The sequence below is a fragment of the Periplaneta americana genome, chromosome 4 (assembly GCF_040183065.1).
Source record: "Periplaneta americana isolate PAMFEO1 chromosome 4, P.americana_PAMFEO1_priV1, whole genome shotgun sequence".
NCBI lineage: Eukaryota > Metazoa > Arthropoda > Insecta > Blattodea > Blattidae > Periplaneta > Periplaneta americana.
The window spans coordinates 203,585,907-203,611,428 of NC_091120.1; the positions used below are offsets into that span (position 1 = coordinate 203,585,907).

Consider the following 25,522-nt stretch of genomic DNA (forward strand, 5'->3'; position numbering starts at 1 on the left):
TCAGAAATATCAGTGACGCAGTCAAGCTCTTGCAGTTTCTTCTGTCTGAGAACTTGCAGGCCTCATTTTCAGAAGTTGTGGAACTACTACGCATAGCTATCACCATAACAATGACAACTTCTGAACCAGGACGTTGCTTTTCGTGTTTGAAAAGAGTGAAATCCTATCTTAGAAATACGATGAGAGAAGAGAGACTGACCGCATTAGCTATGTTTTCCATTGTAAAGACTATGCTAAACGACATATCGGATTTTAATAAGAAGATGATTCTAAAGTTTGCAACCTACAAGAGAAGGCTCATGGAACTAATCTTTCAATAAGATAAGTTGCACGGTTTATTTTTGTATGCAGCCCCCCTGAATTCAATACCCACGAGCCGCCACTGAATAAAAACAACATTAACGTTGATTTGCGTTTAACTGTGAATCGTGTAGAATGCCAAATGTTATGTAGGCTTACAGTTTGAATAATGGCTTGTTTTTATTTCTGGCGTTTAATGAATTTTGTTTTACACTCTTGCAGGAATAGGTATGTTTGTTTTCGTTCTTCAAAATAACTTATGCCTAGTTTTTTTTTAAATAAATTGCCCAAATCAGGGCTTTAAATGCCTTTGGAGTGCGGAAAGGGGTGCTCCGATTATTTATGGGGTGCTTGCGCACCCTTTTGCACCCCCCCCCCCCTAGCGACGTCCCTGAATGTAAAGACTTCGTTCCTAATACTTTTAAGCTTTCTATCTAATTTTCCTGAATTGCGCTTTTTTACTGTAAGGCTGTTATTCCACCCTGCTCCCAAAAAAGGTATCAATATTTGCGGATGTTCATTATACATGTGATATGGAATTTATAAGATTAGTCTGCTGTTTTGGTCGCCATTGGTTACTTATATTTTCCTTTTATGCCATATCTATCTAGAGAATTAATTTTTTTGTTATTAAATATAGACGTTTAATTATGTAATGGCAGATCTCCTGTGTCCTTGTTACTGTGAAGTGTTTGTTTCTCAAAATCAGTTGAGACCATTGGTGATATTCAGTTGGTTCAGACGAACCGGTTGTTAATTTTTTTTCCAGGTAATATTTGCAATTACCATGGACATATACCGTATGTGTTTAACATAGGTACACATGAAAGAACTGGTTGTTAAACTTCTTGAATATCACCACTGGTTGAGACAAGAGGTGAGGAGGCCTATACATTACATACTCGATAATCGTGAAGCGAAAAGAGTTTACTTTCACATGTCTTATAATCTTACAATACCGAGAAAGGGTATCTTCTGTGTAAATAGGATTTTTATCGTTTACGGTGCATGTGTCACATTGTTCCCTGCGCTGCCACGGATCGTTCAAAGCCTTCAAAATACCTCTTCACATCTAGCTGAATGAAGTACGCATGTTGCCGCTAGATGGCAGTGTCAGCTTTATTTATATTACTATAGGAGATTTACACCAAATACTTTCGATCTCTACGTAAATTATGACAGTATGAATAATTTTTATGAATATCTTCAAATAATATTACTTCATACATGAGTTTAAAGAGATATTTATAAACGTTGTTTATATGAAATTTAATTGTGATTAGTATAACCCGTGAGTAGTACCACGGAAAACAGACATATAAGGGGACAGAACATTAACCTCGGCATACTTACCTGGCGTAGTGGTTACCGTGATCATGAAGGCGGTTCCCCCAGGGTGAGACCCTTCCATTGCACTGCGGTTGGGTTGACCCCTGCGATTGCTCCAAATGTGAGTAACTCGGGCGCGTAATTTTTGGTAGTCGGGACTGCGTTCGCGCTGTCCCGGAATAAATAGAGTGCAAATTACCTAAATACTAATTAGTTTGTTGATTAATCGAGTAGAGTAGACGACTGTCTGTTGAGATGGGATAATAATGACAATCATGCAAATTATGCATGAGCTAGAATCAGTCACTGCAAAATCGTGTCAGAGTGACTGATCTTCGTGTGCGTCACATAGCTTGATATCTATTAGAGTTGGGCAACACGATTCTTTTTCAGAAGTCGGTTCCAACGATTCAATTACACATTACGAATTGATTCTAACGATTCGTTCACGATTCTTCTCAGTCTGCGATTCCAACTATTCTTTTGAATCGTCAACGAGTTCACGATTCTTCCCTGTCTGCGATTCCAACTATTCTTTTGAATCGTCGCAAGACAGTTTCCTTTGCAAACCACGCGTAGAACAAAAACGTTCTACATCGCTCGCATAGATGGCATAAGAGGCGAGACATTGGATTGTCTCTTTCTCATTGGCTGGACAAGCCGGGGCCATACGTCGGCAACACTGTAATTATCTGTCACCCGGAGGCTGACCATACAGTACATGTGTTTGTGCTAATGCCGATTTTCAATATAAATTTATGTTACAATATAAGTGTGTGTCGATAGAATTATGTTTGCGGTCGTACCAAACGTTAATTGTTTATGTATTATAAACTAAATGCGTGTTGGTGATAAAAAACAAGACAATAAATTAAAATAAAATAGTTTTGCAGTCATGGGAATTTTTACGGTTATGGATGCCAAAGTAATTGACTATTCTATTAAATATTGTATAACCACATTTTTATATTCTTATTTGTGGTTTGTGTGTATCAGAATTCTAGTCAAATTGTTGGGTCTCGCCTGCTATATCAATAAAGTTACGCCGTTGATTTTCAAAGTCACTGTAAACAGCTGTTTTGTGATCCCATAAATGTTGCAGTTTTGTTGAAGATTCGGAATGCCTGCTATACTTCAGAACTATCTATAAATTGTAGATGCATTTAATCACTTTGTTGGTTTGGTCAATGTTACTTATGTCCCGCCCACTATAGAGACATAGGCCAATTTTACACATATTTAGTGTAACTTGTTGCTTCTTTGACAGGTTGGGTTTGGTTACTTTAGGTTTTTGTTATAGCCTACCTTGCATATACGATTATAGCGCAACATTGGCAGTGATAAAAGTGAAATATTCGTTCAGTGGGCGTTGGATACTCTACATTCACCCTGTAGTTATATTTATTTAAAATTATATTTTAAAAAGTCTATAACAAATAATTTAGGATAACAATATTGTTATGGTGACTGGCCAGGTTCAAACTAAAACTGGCTTCCTGGACATCTGAAATATTTATAGAAAAGCACGACATAATCACATGAAATTAAAATGCATATGATATCCTACACCTTTCATGTCGTAGGTGAAACAACATTAAGCGGCAAAACATTGTCAATTTACTAGCCACATAATGGTTAATTGATTGGAATAGGGTACTGCGAAAGTACGTCATTATTTTATTTATTTTTGGTACAAGTAACATTTCTTTAAGTATTTATTTATTTTCCCTTGTACCATCAATAAAAAAACAAGTATGTTTTTATTTTTTTTTAATTATAAGTGTAGTTGCTACGACACATAGGCACACAGCACTTTCTAGACATCCGAAATATTTGTAGAAAAACACGATAGATAATCGCATAAGATAATATTAAAATATATCCTAAACTTTTCACAGATGAAACACCATTAAATCGCAAAACATTGACAATTTGCTAGCCACAAATTTGTTAACTGAATGGAACTTAAGAATACTGCGTAGGAACTTACGTCTTTATTGCATTATTGATTTTATTATTTTCGGTGCAAGGAATATCTTTTTTATTTATTTATTTATTTACCTTCGTACTATCAATAAAAACATGTTTTTTGTAATTATTTTAAGTGGCATCCTTTGTATGTAAGTAGCCTACTTACGCCGTATTCTGGAGTATAGCTAAGTGATTGCAATAAAACACTATTTTCGAACCCGTAATAATTTACATCACTACTCTGAATCTTGATCTTACTTTTGTGCATGAAGTAATATTGAAAAAATACGCGTTACGTATAACGAAAGCAATGAGCAAACACAATATCACTCTAAAATCTCCCGCCTCCACTCTGCGTTGCCAAACCTACCCATGCCCCGGCTTGTAACTAAAGAAGGCTCTGCAAATACCCATCTTTTCACAGTTCTAATAGTCCTTTATTATTCTGGATCAGATAATTCTAAGGTTTTCTTTAATGTCGCTTGCATAATGTGAGCATTTATTGTTCCTTCACAAGTTTACAGCCTCAGTTTCACTACGACATTGCTTTCTCTAAAGTCGCCATAGCAACAGATAATGTAAACAGCTAGGAGGAACGAAACACGAGACAATCGATGTGTGATGCAACTCTTTACCCAATCATCTCCCTGCCGCCGCCGCCGCTAGATGGTAGGTACGTATAATATGCGCCTGTAGCAATAAAATGTATTGCGTTTTATCATTAATTACATTTTATATCCAAATACAAGCTTTCTGCGCACTTTGTATGCGCAGGGAACGTAAGTAGAACCGCTACGCATGTCTTGCATGAGGATATCTATGTAAATCGTAATTATTTAAGCCCAAGGGACTGTGTAGGTTACCCGCATGTGAAAAGCGTCGGTTTTTCTTGAAAAGCGTCTCGACGGTGGGATGAGGTTACATTAAAAGAATCAACTTTTTATCATGTGACGGGTTGGGGCTTGCTCCATCTCTGTCACGGATCGGCCCACTTAGTAGTTTTTATTATTGATTATTAGAGATTGGTTGAACTGTTGTCTTTAAGAAACAGTTTTCAGTGTACTGAGTAGATGATAAAGACATTGTCTAAGTGGTTACAGCGACATATAACATTTCATATCAGATGTTTATCTCAAAATTTTCATATTTTGAATTTTGTATAGAATTAGTTATGTTAATTCACTTAAATACATAAGTAAAAATTATATATATAGGTTATGCATAATTGTATAATATAATAACATGGCGCATAATCTTCAATACAATAATATTAACAAAGCATTTTATACTACAACCTCTGATTACGTATATTGTGAACAGGGCTGCAAATAATACAATGATATCAAATTTACAAAAATGTATATAGAATAGAAACAAAGAGATTGTCACGTGTACAGATTCAGGCAAAACAAATGACGAAATATAAACTAAAAGTAGCATTAATTGTATAGTCCATCTGAAACCATAAGAAATTCCAATTTAATTAAGTAGGATAACTCACAATATGCAAATTTCAATATTGCTAAGTCATATAGTCACCTCGAAATTTAGGAAACATTTTTTCGGAATATGTATTCTGAAGGTTCTGAAGAAGGTCGATAACAGATCGAAACATGTTAACCAGGTACGATAGAATTTAACACGAGAAAGATATACTGTATAATACATATTCCGAAGTGATATAGTGTTAAAAGTTGTGTAATCAAGATGTAGAAACATTTTTGCTATGTTGGTGACACTATATATGTTGTATCTACCTTCGAACATAAAATGCTCGAAGATATCTACAATATGGCAACTCTGACTCAGTGTTGCCAAAGTCAGCGGTTTGCCACCTAATCTGTTTTTTTTTTAACGTTCATCTGATGGGGATTTTTAAATTTTCATTATTGTTGGTATAGGAATTTAACAAATCGTTTACTCAATAGAGAGGCAAATATACTTTCTTTTGATTTAATTCAGCCTTTTTGGTATTGCTTCTTGGTGACTTTTCAATCTTTCCATGAATTGGTGTTGGCGACACTGCCCATACCTGATCATTTTCTAGACGTATTGGCGCGTATCAATATTGGCTGTTGAGTTACTAATAATTTGGTATTATTATCGATAGTTTGTTTTGTGACTTTGTGCTTGATTTGTGTCTTCGTGCTGATGGTGCCTTTACGGGATGAAGTAGTGTCTATTATGATAGATGAACATTCTCCAGTACTTTTTGTAGATGAAACATTTAGGTCATTGCATTTTGTTATCAAGCCATGTTCGCAGAAGAGGTTAATTAGAGATATGATAACGGTTAGTTCGTTTACATCATATGTTCGCATATATTCATGTGTGTTAAATATTAATTCTTAAAAACATTACACTTTGAAGATGAAAATTTTTTTTTGTGTTTTTACTTCATAGTTGTAGTATTTGTACCCAACTGTAATAATTGGAGTTGTCATTGAATACAATGTAAATACTTCGGAAAGTTGTCATATAGCTTTCATTTTCATTCTAAAGTTGACAAAGACTACGTGCATACGGAAGACACAGTTACGAAAATGTTAAATTGTTTAAAGAAGTAATATTGTTGTTTCAGGCCGGCGGAGGTGAAGTTGTTTCGAATCCTGGTGATTATGGAATTACATTAATTCCTCCAAATGTGGCTCTCATTGGCAATGATGAAGTTTTTTCAATCGATTTTATTAAAGACTGCTGTGCGGCAAATAAACTTCTCGACCTTAAACCGTACAGGTATGAATCTGTTATGTTGTAAACTACAGCCCAGAGATCGAACTTCAGTCATTGTTTTAATATTTGCAATTAGTAGAATGCATGAGTGTGGGCCATTCCATAGTTCTAGTTTGGTACAGTTGAGTTTCGTTGAAATATTTAGGCATAGGCTTATAACTGTAGCTTTAAGTATAGTTACAAAACTTTTGTAATGCTACTTGAAACCTTTTTGGTGGGGACATACAGTGGAATTATTAATTATTTTGTCCGTGATACAAAATAAGCTATGTTCGTTTTGTAGAGTGTATGATTTTATGTAAATTTACGCATTGCGTTATAGGTTAGGGAGAAACTTCGGTATTCCCGGCACACTACACAAAATAATCCCCACAACTAACCCACTAACCTTGTGTGGTGTGGGGCGATGTCGAAGATTGGCCCAGATTAGCATTATTAGCCAAATAAATATATAAAAAAAATATTGTTTAAAAATGGAGTCTTATTTGACTTTGAATAAAAAAAAAAGGTATGTAATTATGGAGTTTGACTACGTTTGGACAATTTTTTTGGTAATTTGCTAGGAGACGTCGTTGCATATAGACCATGGTTAAACAAAGTATTTTCCCTGGACCAAAAATACAAGATGCGTTGCTCGTTTCACCTTATTATGAATAAGTGACGGGGAAAGTGTCTTATTTTAGGTTATAATTCCAACTTGTTCAATATTTAATAAGATGTTTAGGATTAGTGTAAAACTGGCCTATGTGCAACGACGTCTCCTAGCAAATTACCTTTTATTCAAACTTCCATTCTTACTGTATTTTACCGTCGTAAAAACGATAGAAATATTTTTGTCGGAAATCAACTATAACCAAACCTAAGAATGTTAGGTTAGGTTATGTTATTATAGTTTATTTCCGAAATTGAAAGTATTTCTATCGCCTTTACGACGGTAAAATACGGCGAAAATGAAAGTTTGAAAAAAATAGTCCAAAATCCATAAATTACCGGGGAATATAATAAGCTCTACAACTTACCAATTAGATGTGAAGTAACGAGTACAGTGAAACCTCTCCTTAACTGACACCCCCATGATACGGACACTCCTCATATACGGACAGATTTTTATGTCCCAACTGAAATAATATAGAAATAATGATAAATTTAAATCTCTTTTACGGACACTCTCAGACATGGACATGGACGACAGCTGTTTCACAGCCCTAAAGCTTGCTTCACCTCCTGACTGCGTACAGAACTTGGAATTCAAGACTTAATGTGTTAGAAAAATGAAAAATTTAGTTTTGAGAACTGTACAGAAATTCCTTAACATGAAAGACGACAGTAAGGGTCTAGTAGGCTACCACTAGCCTAGCCGGCTACCCCTTGTTAGCTGGAAGTGGGTGGATAAACAAACTCATAAAATTTGACCTGTCTGATGGGTCCAAGGTTTCCGCGATCTTGAAATTGTATTCGACACATGATAGGGTTAGTAGGATTATTCTCTGCACTTCAATCAGTTGTTCTGTTTCGAGAGACATGGCACCTGAACGTAAAGGCTAAGTTGAAAACTGTAAATTACAGTACTGCATAACTGTAGACCTAGAATAGAATTGCATGACACAGTACTGTATTTTCCTTTTTCGGTCTTATTTACTCCAGTTCAAAGTTGCAAAGAATTTACTGTAGTATACTGTATTTACAATAAACTATAGTAATGCATTTCATTTGACCCTTTCACTACCCGCAAGGTGTTCAAGCTTCACTGTTGGGACAAAATTCATTTGTGACAGTGTAGAACTCTGTCCCACTGGTTATACCCAGCTTTTCTAGTTACAGAATTTCCACAAGTTTCCAATATTTGGCTCTGGACTTCAGTTTTAGAGGTTCTAACCTCTGAACAGGAGAGAATCATATACACTTCTATATTTTCCCTCGAAATTACGGAATGTGCATTATTTTCTTTGTTTAGTTGTGAGTGCATTTGCCTCTAGTGATGATAGACATACGTTTTATGCATTTTACACCATTTTATGTCTGGTACGAAGCATGTAATATAGTTTTATTTTTCAGTGGGACACATATAACCCATTGGTGTTATTCTTTGGGACATATTGTCCCAGCGGTATTTGATAACCTGTTGTTCAGTATATATTATGTTTATTTTAGCTGAGCTGGACACAGAATGGCGCCGAAATGAGAATGTCTTTCTCCAGGAGTATGTTTACAAGGGATTGCTAGCAAGCAGAATGCCTTTCTTAGCGATAAACAACTGATAGGCCTACCTTATTTGGAGAAAACTGTAGACGACCCAGTGTCAGATTGTGACTTCAGTTCTGATGATGAAGTTCAGGATGCAGATTACACGCCTAGTGATAAAGATTCAGGGAGTTCAGTTGGTGAAGACTCTACTTCAGAAGTAGAAGAGAAAAACAATTGCAATGGAGATAATGTAGAAGCTTCTAATGATGATTGTGACTATGAAAAATGATAATGATGATAACGGAGATAATATTGATAACAGTGATAAAAATTCTAATACTATGTCCTCTTCAGGCACCACAAAATTTTGGTCACCTATGAGTGCACAATACCAACCTAGACTAAAAGTTAGTGCTGATAGGACTCCATTAATACTAAATCAAAGTATAAACAGATCATTTGATTATCTGGATGTCTGGTTACAGATTTTTCCTCGCAATCTTCTTATGCATTTTGTTCAGGGTACAAATATAAGGTTAGACATTCTGAAACGTGAGAAGAAAATAAATATAGCAGACACTGACCACTCAGAAGTGTGTGTGTGTGTGTGTGTGTGTGTGTGTGTGTGCGTGCGTGCGTGCGTGCGTGCGTGCGTGCGTGCGTGCGCGTGTGGCTTACATGTGTATTTTGGAAAGGATTCGAAAGAAAAAATGATCAAAGAAGAACTCTTGGAGAATGAGTAGTGCTAAAACTTGTGGAATTGGTAAGGAAGAGTGACGTCACGGTCACATTTGATAGTTTTTTTACGTCTGTCAGACTTATGGACACTACAGACGTGGACAAATTATTAGCAAAATTGAACATTTTTATTATATATTTTTACAAAATATGATTCTTCAATTTAGACTACAGTTGACATTTTTGTGTATTTCCAAATTATTAGCAAAATTGAAGATTTGTGTTGCATATTTTTCAAAATTTAACTCCTCAATTTGGACTACATTTGATATTTTCGCATATTTACAAATTATTAGCAGAACTGAAGGTTTTTATTGTATATTTTTTACAAAATTCGATTCTTCAATTTGGACTACAGCTGACATTTTGGATATTTCCAAATTATTAGCAAAACTGAAGATTTTTGTTTTATATTTTTACAAAATTTGACTCTTCAGTGCAGTTGACATTTTTGCTAATTTACAAATTATTAGCAAAATTGAACATTTTTATTCTATATTTTTACAAAATATGATTCTTCAATTTAGACTACAGTTGACATTTTTGTGTATTTCCAAATTATTAGCAAAATTGAAGATTTGTGTTGCATATTTTTCAAAATTTAACTCCTCAATTTGGACTACATTTGATATTTTCGCATATTTACAAATTATTAGCAGAACTGAAGGTTTTTATTGTATATTTTTTACAAAATTCGATTCTTCAATTTGGACTACAGCTGACATTTTGGATATTTCCAAATTATTAGCAAAACTGAAGATTTTTGTTTTATATTTTTACAAAATTTGACTCTTCAGTGCAGTTGACATTTTTGCTAATTTAAAAATTATTAGCAAAATTGAAGATTTTTTTTATATATTTTTACAAAACTTGACTCCTCAATTTAAACTACAGTTGACATTTTTGCATATTTCTCTCTACTGTAATGATGTAAATATCCAAAATTGTCAACTGTAGTCTAAATTGAAAAGTCAAATTTTGTAAACAAAATATCATAAAAATCGTCTATTTTGTTAATAATTTGTCCACGTCTGTATACAGTACGCTGCAGTTGAGACATGCATATCTAACAGAAGAAACATGTCAAAATTTGATCAAAAGTTGGAAAGAGCTCAATATCAGCACATGGCAAACACTGCTGGAACTATTGCTGCAAGATTGAAAGATTCAAAAGAAGTAATACTCAGCAACTGCCATAGAGCTAATGACATCCAAGTACTACCAAAGAAGAAAGGTGGAAGTACAGATGACTTACCCTGTCCAGAATCAATTGGATTCTATAATGAAATTATGGGAAGTGTTGATCTCTCAGATCAGAGAGTTGGCACATACGATTTCAACAGGACATCGCAAAAATGGTGGAGAAAAGTCTTCTTCAAGATTCTTATGTCTGTTGTCAATTTTTGGATCTTGTATCAAGAGATCAAACAAAAACGATTCAGTTGCTGGAATACCTTATTCTTCTTGCTGTTAGCAGCAGTGAAAAGGAAGAGGACATTTGATCATCCATCATCGGCTTCAGAACTGATGCTGAATGTAGGAAGATCATTTACCGGTGGAAGGCAACATGAGAAGGCGATGCGTGAGATGCAAGCACAAAAAACAAACTGGAACAAAAATTTTATGTACAATGCGCAATCTTCCCCTATGTAAAATTGTTTTGCTCGTTATCACTCATTATCTGACTGTGAGATATCTTTGAAAAAAATACGCTAGTTCTAGTATAAATGCCATTTACTACTTTTGATTAGTTTAGCCATATTATTGCAATCAGTGTACTAGAATTTGTAATAAATACTTGAGTGAATGAGAGCTAACTTCCTTCAGAACCTACCACTGGGACACATACGTCCCACGAAGAAACACCAATAGGACAAAAATGTCCCAGATTCCTCAAGGCCACTCCGTGCAAGATATCATCTGGAAATTGAAACTACATGCTAATTAGAGGCTTAGCAAGTAGTAAATGCTAATAAATAAAATATTTTCTTTACAATTAAAATTGGTAGTGAAAGGGTTAAAGCGTGAAGAGCTACATAATGCATATTATAAATTTATTGTTAGATTGGGGAGCCTCCCTCCCAATAAAGAACATCTCCCAGTTGCGGACAGATTGTTACATCCCTTTGATGTCCGTAAATGAGAGGTTTCACTGTGTAGGGTTTCCCAATCTGCTTTCAAAATACCTCCACAACTGTCTCACGCACAACTATCGGTAAGGAGCGGATTCCTATGTAATTAGCCTAAATATTCTTTTTGCGTGTGATAAAACATAAGTTAATTAACGAAGTTAAAAATTTCAAATATGAAGTTTTAAGTTTAAAACCCGAATTTTATTTCACATAAAAACACATATTTTCACAAAAAAGTTATGTAGATACACATTTTCAGAAAATCTATTATAAACACATAAATCTTGGAGTTTTTTTTATTTAAATAATTTTTTTACAAGAGCTTGTAAACATTTTAAAACTAAATCAATTATATCACTCAGAAGTACATATGTTATCTTTTTTAAGAATTCTTGGTTGCTTCGTGTTTCTAAGCGCTGTGTGGTGTATCCGTGATCCATTTTCGTAATAGTATCGCCTCAAGTTCTGAGAACTGCTAGGCAGCATATCAGTGTTATAATTAGAGAATAAATTAACATGCACAAGAAGGAGAGATCTTGCATCACATAATTAGGAAAGTTTATTGTTGCTGAAGATGATTTCATTCCACGCTTTGTATGTGAAACACAACAGATAAGAGCTCGGGTATGAACATTACTTAATTTAAACAAATCTCTCGCCTCTTGCTCATGTCTATCAAGTAAGGAAATATATCTTGTTGTGATTCCCTGTTATCGGGCTTCGTCAACCGATATCCTTCAAGATATACTGAAAGATGGTTACTTAAAAAACGATTTTGCTTTCCTATTAGCAAATCTAAACTTTTTGTGTGACACCATAAAAAAACTCGAAACATCCAAAAACCTGTTGTCTGAAACAGGGAGGTGCGTGCCGTGGAAATTAAACTAGACTCGCTACCAGATTCAGAAGTACAAGTACTAAGGGACAAATTCCAGAATGTGTTTGGGAAAAACAGTGGATATAAAAAAATGTGTAAAGATCTCAAGTATTGGAGGGTGTGCCTGTAGGTGAAATTGACGGTGTTTGTGTTTGTGACATTCCTCTCTTTAAATATGCGTCCTGTGATGTGGAAAGATCGTTTTCACAGTATAAGTCGTTGCTCAGAGATGATTGGCATGCATTTGTGATGGAGAATTTGGAGATGACCTTTGTTGTTCACTGCAATTCTTGGCCAACAACTAGCACTCAAGTATGGTTGGTGAGTACCTAGTAACATTTTTTTTTCAAGTCAAGTAAGGTATTTTTGTCATATTTAAAAAAAAAATGTATTTTTAGCAAATATTTTCGTACTTTTTAGCACATAAAAAATAAATATATTTAAATTTTTAGCACATAAAAATCCGCTCCCTATATATCAGATAACGACCATGATTAATTAAGAACTCTCAATTCTTCTTCCATCAAGCTAATAAATTCTACCTCACTCCTTCTACGCTCTGTGCACAACACACATACACACGTGCGCCTCGCGACAGATCATCTTGGCTCTGAGATAACTATGCAGACACGGAATGTGCGGACTTTGTTAATGAAAACCTAAACTAAACAAACTTAACCTTCGTATATGCAAGGTATGTAAATGGAGCACGAAGGGAACTTCTTGATTTGATCTTGATTTCATCTGGAATGTGCATGCGAAAATAAATCCAGGTAGCAATAACGCTGGCACTGTATGAGAGTTGCGAGCCTCTCCTCCATCCACTCCCATCGAAGTCATAAAGACAAAAGATATACCCTTGAATACTGCACTCGATCGACCAATCAAACTCCTCTACCCAGCAACCAATCACAACAACCCCCACTGGAACCGAACCACCAATCATAACAATGCCCGGCGAATTTAACTGTATAAATCGTAATAAATTACTAATATAAAAAGCATGTTCCCGTCATTTCCAAAAAATAAAAACCAAAACACTTTTCACCTTATATAACTACCCTACCACATTTTTGGTTATTTGGAAGGTACAGCATAGTTACCATGACTTTTGAAATGACCCTTGTATAAATTCATTTTATTGCTATTTTGTCTAAGAAGTATTAGTATTTATTTAACCTGGTAGAGATAAGGCCGTGAGGCCTTCTCTGCCCATCTACCAGGGGATTACAACTATAATATGAAGGATAAAATTACAATTAATATTAAATTTACAATTACAGTGAAAATCAAAGTACGACAAGATTACCTGTTTATTGAAAGCTAGACAATTTATCATAGAAGTTGAGAACAAAGAATATTTTTGTATTTACTGAATTACAAATTAAACCTAGAATAACAAAATTCCATAGTGATGAAATTACCGGATATTGAGACATTTTGTGATAGATTAAGAGAACTATTTACAAGAAGCCATGTCTGAACGAGTCTCAATTACTGACCAAGTGCCTTGTAAGTTTGTGTTTGAATTCAGTTTTATTTCGACAGTCCCTGATGCTAGCAGGTAACGAATTCCAGAGTCTTGGCAGGGCTATTGTGAAAGAGGATGAGTATGAGGAGGTGCGATGGGATGGTATTGTTAATATTGTTTCATGACGAGAGCGTGTGTTCAGATTGTGGTGGGAAGAAAGGTAAGTGAAGCGAGACGACAGGTACGAAGGAATAGAAGAGTTCAAGATTTCGAAGAGAAGGAGAAGTGAATGTAAATTTCTTTTCTTATCTAGTTTAAGCCAACCTATTGCTTCCAGGGATGGGGTAATGTGATCATATTTACGAACATTGCTTACAAAACGTACACACAAATTATGAGCACGTTGAAGTTTCGTTTTGTTGTCGCTGGAGAGGTCAGTTAGTAAAATATCAGCATAGTCAAAATAGGGAAATACAAGCGTCTGCACAAGGGACTTTTTTAAGCAAGAGGGAAGATGAACATTTATCCTTTTTAGCACATGGATAATAGAATATACTTTTCTGCAGGTTTCTGTGAAGTACCTTTCATTGTCCTTAAAAATATCATACATTTAGATTGATAATTACAAATTGCATTTTTTTTATTTCATTCTTCTTGGATATCGTGAACTAAGCCTAATAAAAAATCCAAAGGTATTTTCGGAATAAGCACATGGATTTCCATAAGAATCTGCTATTTTTACTCCAGAGGTATGACAAAAAATTTTTTGTTCCCTAGTGTAATGAATAATGAGAAATATAGGATGCATATTTGTATGAGAGCTGTATGTCTTGTATATTTTTCTAAATTATAGACATCAGTGCAAAGAATTCGAGTGACCACAAGTGTCCTGAATACAATAAACATGTACAATATAATGTGATGTGATACATTAAAGAAAAAAGAAAGTTAATTGTTGAAGGCAAATATAAATGGATTAATTGAAATAGAGATGATGATGTAATATTTGAAGAGAATCCTTGATAATATTTATAAGGACAGATATCAAGTTGCAGAAACCTGCAAAAAAGTGTTCTCATTAATCCACTCGTTTAGGCGATTGAAGAATTTTCTACCCTTTTCCATGAAAAAAATGTTAGTGCAAACACTCATGATGCCCCACTTCGATTACTGTGATATTCTGCTTACTGACCTAAGCGTTACTTCAGCGTAGAGACTACAACGTGTTCATAATATGTGCGTGCGTTTCGTCTGCAATATTCGCCGGGCTGATCACGTAACACCATCCCTCGAAATGTTGTCCTGGAAGACTGGAAGATCGTAGGAAAATCCACTGTTTTTCCCTTCTCTTTCACATATTGCATTTCTCCACTCCTGTCTATCTTGCGTCTCGTTTTCAAAATTTATCCACCCATCATAACCTAGACACACGATCACAACACTCCTCAATATTATCCATTCCCTGCCACCGAACATCCTCATATTCATCTTCTTTCACTGTGGCTGTTCCTTGGCTTTGGAATTCCCTACCGAGTAATGTCAGGGACTGTCAGACATCAAACCCATTTTTCAGAATAGACTAACGAATTATTTTTCTAACAATTCTTGTTAACAATAATAGCTGTTTCAGGTTTCTCAATGTCTAATGGTTGTATATATCACAGAATAAATATTTAAATTATCTCATTATTATTATTATTATTATTATTATTATTACTACTACTACTACTACTACTACTACTGCTACTACTACTACTACTACTACTGCTACTGCTACTGCTACTGCTGCTGCTGCTGCTGCTGCTGCTGCTGCTGCTGCTGCTGCTTTATTATTATTATTTCTTACCAATGTTTATTATTGTCACACTAACATTACTTATCCAACTTTCATTATTTACTTTCATGTTGTTTTATGGTCTAGATATTAATGTAATAACTATGTAACCAATTGTATTCAATTAGAATTAGAGTCTGGCTGGGCGGAAGAGAAGGCCTACTGGCCTTAGCTCTGCCAGATTAAATAAATAAATTATTATTAAATTATTACATAATCAAAAGGAATGTGCAGTTCCTTAAGCTAATTCCGTGTGAATTTTATAATTGAACCTCTACTGCCAAACAGCAAACCAATGACAGACCATTGTTTAAGAGGGACGTTGTACTTTTGAGAAAGATACGGCAGACAAGGTTCATATATGGACTTCTTCTCAATATCAACTTCGGTGGCCTGATTTAGGTTTCTTTCGAAACGGATAGTAGGGTCAAGAACAAGAGCCCGTTTTAAGCGTCTGTTGATAGCAATAATGTCTGCCCGTCTAAAAGAGCCATCTGATGATACACAATGTACTTCCTCATGAATCTCCCAATTTAAAGTTTTTAACGATGTCGCCAAAGCATGTCGTACACGATGATGTCTAGCATTGATCAGCAGCTCATCTTTAGGGCATTGTCCAAGTAATTACGTTTCATGTTTAATTAAGATGATTGAGGCCTGATTATTCATGTATATATGTGCTTATTTTCAATGTTTGTGCATATTGTAGAGTTTTTAATGCATATCAAAGACTGACATCTGTCGTCTCCATAGTTTTGATCTAGAGGCAATTTTTTAATTCACAGTGTTCTTTGTAATATTTAACACAATTTATTTTACGATGAAAGAGTGATGGAACGGAGAAAAATTCTCTCCGGCGCCGGGATTTGAACCCGGGTTTTCAGCTGTACGTGCTGATGCTTTATCCACTAAGCCACACCGGATACCACCCTGGCGCCGGACAGAATCGTCTCAGATTAAGCTCCAACTCTTGGGTTCCCTCTAGTGGCCGCCCTCTGCACTACGTCATAGATGTCTATGAACGTAGGACTGAAATCCACACATGTGCTGAGGTGCACTCGTTATGAGTGACTAGTTGGCCGGGATCCGACGGAATAAGCGCCGTCTTAAATCACAAAGTGATTTACGCATATCATATATAGTGGATAAAGCATCAGCACGTAGAGCTGAAAACCCGGGTTCAAATCCCGGCGCCGGAGATAATTTTTCTCCGTTCCATTACTCTTTCATCGTATGATGACGCAGAATATCTGCATGGAAATATCATATGTACTTCGCTACATTAAAATAATATATACAATTTATTTTATAAATGTAGTGTTAGAGTTTGCATATGGTTTCACTATAACTGGAAAGAGCATGAAAAATTGTATAAAAAACCACAGCTATCTAAATTTTGATTGAGGTCAGATGTCCGTCTTTGATATTAAGCTACTCGTGTAATTCTCAACGCCACTCAGTATCTTGTGCTTACTTTTCAGATTGAATGACGAATCCCGTTTTTCAGACGACTTCGATCCGATGGCCGTTTTACTCAAGTTGCAGACATGGGAGGAAGCTCGAAATGGTGTAACATTGTAAGAAACCTTCACTACTTAATTGGTGGAAATCTGTGTTTAGGAATTTCGGTTGAGGGTGACTGTTTCAGCTGCAGCCAGTTTATTTTTTGTCCTCTCGTTGTGTGAACTATTACCAGAAGTATTGTGAGGCTGCTGGCAATGGTTTTCCAGATTCTAGGATGCTAGAATGTTACATTGAGGTTGTCTGTTTGTTGGTTATATTGAAATAACTTTAATAATCTGAACACTTTTCATACAAACTGTATTCCATATCATAATTTTAACAATCATCAAAATACATAGCAGCCAGACATTCTTGTTGCTATATCTACATTACAACAGCTATAGTCCCGTCGCTCTAATTTCCAGCAGCCAATCGCGTTGCAGGTCGGCTACATTTAAACGTGTGCGTCTTGTGATTCGCTTATGAAGACGTTATTCATTTCTTAAGGCTCGATAAATGCTTAATATAATCGCCCGCCATTTTGGCTCTTTCGTTGGCGTTCGCAGAAAGCACACGAAGATGTTATTTGCCGCTCAATTATTTGCTGAATTACAGTGCGTTTGATTTATTATCATAGGAGCTACGACATGATAATGTTTAACGGTGTGGCAAATAGATTCTTCGTATGGTAGCTAGGCAACGAAAGGACAAAAATGGCGAACGATACTACCTACGTAGACTTTATAGAGCCTTCACTTCCTAAGATGTAAGCAAAGAGGAGGAGTCACGCCGGGAATAACAGTGTCGCGACTATAAGTACTACACTGCTGTTTGCCATCAAACGGTGTTAGAGGCCAGTTATAAGACTGACTTATTCAAACAAAGGTTTATATGTAAGAAACCTTACCTTATTTACAGCAGATGTTGAAAATTACTTTCTTGGGCGTGCAACTTCAAGTGATCACAATATCTCAAGACAGAAATTCAATCTAGTGCCTTTACCTCTAGCAATAAACTGGTATACTGAGGTTGTTTCATCATCATCATCATCATCATCATCATCATCATCATATACCTTGTTGTTTTTGGGTATAAGACATAGAGATTTAACATTGCCATAAGAAATGTATGTATAAAAACAATGAAGAAATAACTGAATAACAATTTATAAAACAAGAGAACATCATTTATGGTTGGTAAGTCAAAGCCAAGAAATGTATGTATAAAAACAATGAAGAAATAACTAAATAACAATTTATAAAACAAGAGAACATCATTTATGGTTGGTAAGTCAAAGCCAAGAAATGTATGTATAAAAACAATGAAGAAATAACTAAATAACAATTTATAAAACAAGAGAACATCATTTATGGTTGGTAAGTCAAAGCCAAGAAATGTATGTATAAAAACAATGAAGAAATAACTAAATAACAATTTATAAAACAAGAGAACATTTATGGTTGTTAAGTCAAAGTCTGGCTTTCTCTTGTTTTACAATTTGTCATAAGCCTGTCAATTTCTAAACATGGCCCTCTGATTAAATTATTTCTTCTTTGTTTTTATACAAAGATTTGATATGGGGGATATTAAATCCGTATGTCCAATACCCTGAAAAACATATAGTATACGCAATAAATTCAGTTTTAAAAAGAAGTGAGAGAAAATCTTGTATAGCAACCAAACTAAACAACTTTTGTTTGAAATTCTAAAGACAATGAAAGCCCTATCATCTAGTTTCATTTTGAGATTACATTGAAACAATATTTTATTGTATTGTATTGTATTTATTAACATTCCATGGTATTCATACATGCTTACAGCTAGAATATGGAACAAGTCAAAAAACTTAATACTATTATAAAATCTTAATTTATAGTCACAGTCTAGATGAAATATATACAGACGAGATTTACAATATAGTCTACTAGTACAACACATAGTTTTAGTATCAATTTCATGAAGTGTTATTGAATGTCATGAATTCACCTACAGAATAGAAGGCGTGAGAAATTAGGTACTTCTTTAATTTGGCCCTAAATAATTTTATGTTTTGAGTTTCATTTTTTATATCGATAATGAGGCTATTACAAATTTTTACTGCCATATAACGCACTCCATTTTGATAGCATGATAGACTTGCCGATGGAGTATGAAAGTAATTTTTTTGACGTGTATTTATGCTATGAACTGTTGAATTAGTTACAAAGTTTTCACGATTACATACGAGGAAGACTATTAATGAAAAGATATACTGACAAGCCATGGGCATTATTTGTAGTTTTTTGAAAATAGTCCTACACGATTCCCTAGATTTGGCACCTACTATTATTCTAATTACTCTTTTTTGTAATAGAAATATATTGTTACTATCTGTGGAATTTCCCCAGAATATTATTCCAAAACTCATTACTGAGTGGAAGTATGCAAAGTATATTGTTTTTAAGGTATTGATATTTACTATCTTTTGCATAGATCTAATAGCAAAACAAGCTGAATTTAGTTTGGGGGTAATTTCTTTAATATGATTTTTCCAATTTAACGCATTATCGATTTTTAAGCCAAGAAATTTGGTTGTTGTTGTTTCTAATAGGGATCTGTTGTTAATTATTGCGCTAGAAATTTGCGACGTTGAATTTGGACAGGATTTAAATTGAATTATGTTAGTTTTGTTACAATTTAATACTAATTTATTGACTGAGAACCAGTCACATATTTTGAAGAGAATTTCCTCTGTTGAAGATTGGAATGTTTTGGAGTTATTGGCTGTAATTACTATATACTTGTGTCATCTGCAAATAATATGGGATGACCTACATCTTTTATAAGGGGGGCAAAATCATTTATAAACACTAGGAAAAGTAGGGGACCTAATATTGATCCTTGAGGAATTCCATTATTGATAGTTCCCCATGTCGATGCAGATTTCATAGTTGTATTGATTTCAACTTTCTGTTCCCTATCTATGAGATATGAGTGAAACCATTGGTGTGCAACACCTTTAATTCCATAATAATCTAATTTATCTAGCAGCATTTTATGATTTATACAGTCAAATGCTTTGGATAAATCACAGAAAATCCCTCCAACTTGTAATTTTTTAATTACTGCCTCCAGAATTTTGTCAGTTAAACTAAATGTTGCATTTTCTGTGCCTTTATTTTTCCTAAATCCAAATTGTTCTGGGACTAAAATGTTGTATTTTTCTAGATGATGATATAATCTTTTATACATTACTTTTTCAAAGATTTTGGAGAAGACTGGTAGAAGTGATATGGGTCTGTAATTTTCTGGAGACGTTGTTTCTCCCTTTTTGAAGATAGGAATAACCACTGAATATTTTAATCTCTCGGGAAATACACCATTGAACATTGAATAGTTACATAAATAACTTAATGGCCCAGCTATAATATGTGAACTCGCTTTTAATATTTTGCTTGTTATTTCATCATACCCTGAGGAGTTTTTTGACTTTAGATTTTTAATAATTGCAATTATTTCTTGTTTGTTTGTTGGAAATATTTGAATATTTGGGAATTTTGTCGGAAAATATTGTGTTAAAGAATCTAAACTGTTAGTAACATTATCTTGGGGGATGTTGAGGTTATCAGTTATTGTAAGAAAATATTTGTTAAATATGTTTGCAATTTCATTTGGGTCTGACGTTTTTGTATTGTTAGATATAAGGGTATAGTTTGTTACTTTACTTTTTGATCGTCCACTTTCTTTTTTAATTATGTTCCAAGTTGTTTTGATTTTATTATCAGAGTTTTGTATTGTTGTATTATAGTGTAATTCTTTAGCTTTTTGAATTACTTTGTGTAATAGTTTTGAATAATTTTTATAGTGTTGTTTTAAGTTTGTATCATTACTATTTCTGCTCTGTATGTATAATGATCTCTTGGTTTTGCATGAGATTTTAATACCTTGTGTAATCCATCTATTGTTACATATTGTTTCATTTTTATACTTGACAGGAAAACTGGATTCAAAAATATTTAGAAATGTTTTATGAAACTCGTTGAATTTACAGTTCATATCACTTTGACTGTATACTGATTCCCTTGTTTCAGTTTTAAGATTTATTTCAAAATCATTTAATGATTCCCTGTTTATATTTCTGAATCTCACTTTAGTTGGTTTTTTTGATGCTGTGTTAATATTTATACTTAGGAGTTGAGCATCGTGATCCGAAAGACCATTAATTATTGGGGTTGTTTGAGATATACCTATTTTTTCTTTTCCGATGAATATGTTGTCTATTGCAGTAGCTGAATCCCCTTGTATTCTGGTCGGAAAGTTTACTGTGTAAATTAAATTGAAAGATGCTAGCAATGAATTTAGTTGATCTTTCCTATTGCTTCCTGTTAGATAATCGACATTGATGTCTCCGCAAATAATGCATTCACGTTTCAGTTTCTGTAAGTATTCTAGTGCCTTTTCCAATAAATTAATAAAATTTTCGTAGTCTCCAGATGGTGCTCTATATAGACATATTATAATGAAATTATATGTTTCATTTTCTAATTCAATTCTAATTGTTCTAATTGTTAGATTATTCTAAAACTTCACAGATTGACAAATAATGAGACAAGCAAATATATAGTAACAACATTTCACCTGACTATGAGATGCTGCAAAGTGACAATTCTGAGCTTAGTTTGGATGATTGTTCAGTGAAGGCGTTACAGCTTCGGTGAACATTGTCTTTTGTCACAAATGAAGAAATACTTTCCAAATGGAAACACACATCAGTGATGACCTGATTATGTTGTATTGCTTCCCTTATTGACATTTTTTCTTATACTGGGTTTTTTTTTTGTCATGGAAAAATCTCAGGAGAGTGTTGGTGACAGAAAACTCACCCCCAAACAGCGGTGATGAGAATGGTGAAGCAGTGAATCAGAATGGAGCCTTGAGCAGAAATGGGAATAGTGACGTAGCAATTCAGAATGGAGCCCTGAGCGAAAATGAGAATTCAGAGTAAGGCAATATTACGCATTCATTGTGCTGAGAATGTCTGTTCCAGATTGCAGTCAAACTTCTGTTTGCTTTTGTTTCATTCATTCATTCATTCATTCATTATTTTATTCCATAAATCTTACATGAGCAATGAAGCTTTAAGATGTGGAACAAGTCAAAATTTTACAATATTACAATTACAATTTTTACAAATTTTTATAGTTTTACAATTTAGTAATTTTCTACAATTTGAATAATTTTCTTAGATAAATAGTTTATTTTATATCTCTGTGGACAAAATATGAAATACGAGGTCTGTCTAAAAAGTATCCGACCTTTAGCCAGAAAAAATATTTCAAATACCTGACGGGGTTGGGACCCTAATCCCCTTCAAAGTAGGCCCCTTGTGCTTGCACACACTTAGCCCACCAATCCTTCCACTGCCGGAAACACCTCTGGAAGTCTTCTTTTGGAATGGTGTTCAGCTCCGTCGTCGCATTCCGCATTATCTCTTCTCTACTCTCAAAATGGGATCCTTTCAGTGGTGTCTTCAATTTTGGAAACAACCAGAAGTCGCAAGGAGCCAGGTCTGGAGAGTAGGGAGGTTGGTGAACGGTTGTAATTCCATGTTTGGCCAAGAAAGTGTGTATCAATTGGGATGAATGTGCGGGGGCGTTGTCGTGATGCAAGTGCCAGTTGTTCGCCGTCCACATGTCTGGTCTTTTGCGCCGAACTGCATCACGGAGTCGCCGGAGAACATCGTGATAGTACTCCTTTGTCACCATTTGTCCTTCCGGTGCGTATTCGTGATGCACAATTCCACGGACATCAAAGAAAACAGTCAGCATCACCTTGATTTTGCTTCGCACCTGCCGCACTTTCTTCGGCCTTGGAGACTCGGGATGCTTCCATTGCGACGACTGTCTTTTTGTTCCTGGGTCGTACCCGTACACCCATGACTCATCTCCAGTTATCACGGTGTTCAGAAACCCAGGATCAGTGTTGGCGGTGTCCAGAAGGTCCTGTGCAACGTCACGACGGAGGTCCTTTTGTTCCGGGGACAACAACTTGGGCAAGAATTTCGCAGCCACTCGGTTCATGTTCAAATCATCACGCAAAATTGCATGTGCAGAATCTTTACTCACTCCAACCTCTTCGGCAATCTCCCGCACGGTCAAACGACGATCTGCCATCACCAAATTTCGCACCCTCTCAACAACAGCTGCACTCCGAGCAGTTTGGGGCCTGCCACAACGCTGCTCACTCTCCGCTGATGTGCGGCCATCTTTGAATCGGTTGAACCACTCCTTAATTTGTGTTACACCCATCGCATCTTCCCCAAACACCTGCTGAATCTTACGAATTGTTTGACTTTGAGAATCACCAAGCTTTTGACAAAATTTGATGCAGTATCTTTGCTCAATTCGTTCAGTGATCTTGCGAGAAAACTAAATCCGACAAACACCTAGAACAGCACCTTACTTGGCGACCACCAGCCAGTGACTGGCACAAGCGAATGCGGTGAAAAAATTCAAGCATGCGCATTACAGTTCCTCCTTCCACCATGCACAGTGGCGCCGCCTTAGAATCACAACTTTACGCGGGAAAAATTAAGGTCGGATACTTTTTAGACAGGCCTCGTATTATTCTAACTTCCAATTTTTAGTCTTACCATAAAATGTTAAATGCTGAAGTTGTTTGGAATAAATCTAGTACTAGTAATGTACCATTGCTTTAGAAAACTATGTTAATATTTAGCTATACTTACTTACTTACTGGCTTTTAAGGAACCCGGAGGTTCATTGCCGCCCTCACATAAGCCCGCCATTGGTCCCTATCCTGAGCAAAATCAATCCATTCTCTATCATCATATCCCACCTCCCTCAAATCCATTTTAATATTATCTTCCCAGCTACTTCTCGGCCTCCCTAAAGATCTTTTTCCCTCCGGTCTCCCAACTAACACTCTATATGCATTTCTGGATTCACCCATACGTGCTACATGCCCTGCCCATCTCATAGTCTGGATTTAATGTTCCTAATTATGTCAGGTGAAGAATACAATGCGTGCAGTTCTGTGTTGTGTAACTTTCTCCGTTCTCCTGTAACTTCATCCCTCTTAGCCCCAAATATTTTCCTAAGAATCTTATTCTCAAACACGTAGTCTCTGTTCCTCTCTCAAAGTGAGAGTCCAAGTTTCACAACCATACAGAACAACCGGTAATATAACTGTTTTATAAATTCAAACTTTCAGATTTTTTGACAGCAGACTGGATGATAAAAGCTTCTCAACCGAATAATAACACGCATTTCCCATATTTGTTCTGTGTTTAATTTCGTCCCGAGTATCATTTATATTTGTTACTGTTGCTCCCAGGTATTTGAACTTCTCCACCTCTTCAAAAGATAAATATTTAGCTATACAGTAGACAAAATACTTTTTTTTTTTTTAATTATGCGTGGTATAAATTTTTTACTTGAAATTTTTAGGAGTTGTGTATTTAGATGTTTTACATGTACTGAAACAATATTTTTTTTTAGATTTGCTAAATTTTGAATATGTTACAGGTGGCAAGGTACTGAAAATCATCTTCTATCACAAATGGGGCGCAATATTGAAACAAAAGCACATTCAGTGTTTACCTGAATACTCATAATACTATGGCATTCCTTGTTTAATATTTATGGCTCTTGTACTTTTTGTTGTTACAGCAATGACCTGAATTCGTCCCTGACAACCAGTTTGTCCACCTTGTCCCCCTACAACAACATTACGAATGACGAAGTATCAGAAGGCCGTGAAACACCGGACCAGTATAGAAGCGCCCCTATCCCAAGGTAAGGTAGTCTTACACACTATGGTACTTTTACAAAGCTTCCAATTCCCAGTTATAAGCCTTTCATTTATTATCCTAAATTTCTTCTTTCCCCTTTTCTGCTTCGTCTGCCTTTTTTTCTCTTCTTACAAGCAGCAAGGTACTGAAAATAGTTAAAAAAAAAATATATGAATGGGAAAAAATACCTCTTTAAGGAAAAACTATTGTTTCAGCAATTTATGTGTACATGAACTGTAAAAAAAAAAAATAGTTGTCTGGTTTGAACAGTTTTCGAGAAAAAGTTCCTTATGTAAGACATAATTTAACATTGTCGAGATAGGCAATTCCGATTCCCCTTAAATAAGTCACATACTTTTTCTTGACATGTCCAAAAAAAAAAAAAAACATGTTAAAGGTACTGTCCATCCAATTGGTTAAGCCACATCCAGGTTTCCCCCACCCATTTCTGCTGGCCCCTCTAAAGGCTAGTGACTGAGCTGTATTTCCTGTATAGAACTGGAAGTCGATGTACTATTGTTCAACTGTTAAAATAATTTAAAGAAATGGGTCCCATTAAGTGTCACGTGATTTTTCCTGTTTCGACAATCTTGTGACAGAACCACTCAGATGGACAGTATTTTATGCATATAGTCAAAACACAGTTCATGGAAAACTA

General features: G+C 35.2%; 1 protein-coding gene and 1 non-coding gene across 9 annotated transcripts in view; both read left to right on the top strand.

Annotated features, from left to right (window-relative positions):
• The first annotated feature begins 1,645 nt into the window (after positions 1–1,645).
• Positions 1,646–1,807, top strand: LOC138698991 (U1 spliceosomal RNA). Its single transcript, XR_011331988.1, has one exon. It is a non-coding gene; the product is annotated as a U1 spliceosomal RNA (small nuclear RNA).
• Positions 1,808–4,183: 2,376 nt separating this feature from the next.
• LOC138698654 (uncharacterized) overlaps positions 4,184–25,522 on the top strand; it is a 48,398-nt gene continuing 27,059 nt past the window's right edge. Inside the window, exons 1-5 of one of the 8 annotated variants that reach the window (XM_069824800.1) lie at positions 4,184–4,273; positions 6,182–6,336; positions 17,051–17,146; positions 21,909–22,052; positions 24,743–24,868. In XM_069824800.1, the coding sequence (XP_069680901.1) occupies positions 17,091–17,146; positions 21,909–22,052; positions 24,743–24,868 (326 nt within the window). In that variant the 5' untranslated portion in view covers positions 4,184–4,273; positions 6,182–6,336; positions 17,051–17,090. Of the gene's footprint in view, positions 4,274–4,703; positions 5,893–6,181; positions 6,337–17,029; positions 17,147–21,908; positions 22,053–24,742; positions 24,869–25,522 lie in introns of those variants that run through there. The other 7 variants (XM_069824796.1, XM_069824794.1, XM_069824793.1 and 4 more) reach the window with 7 other exon arrangements.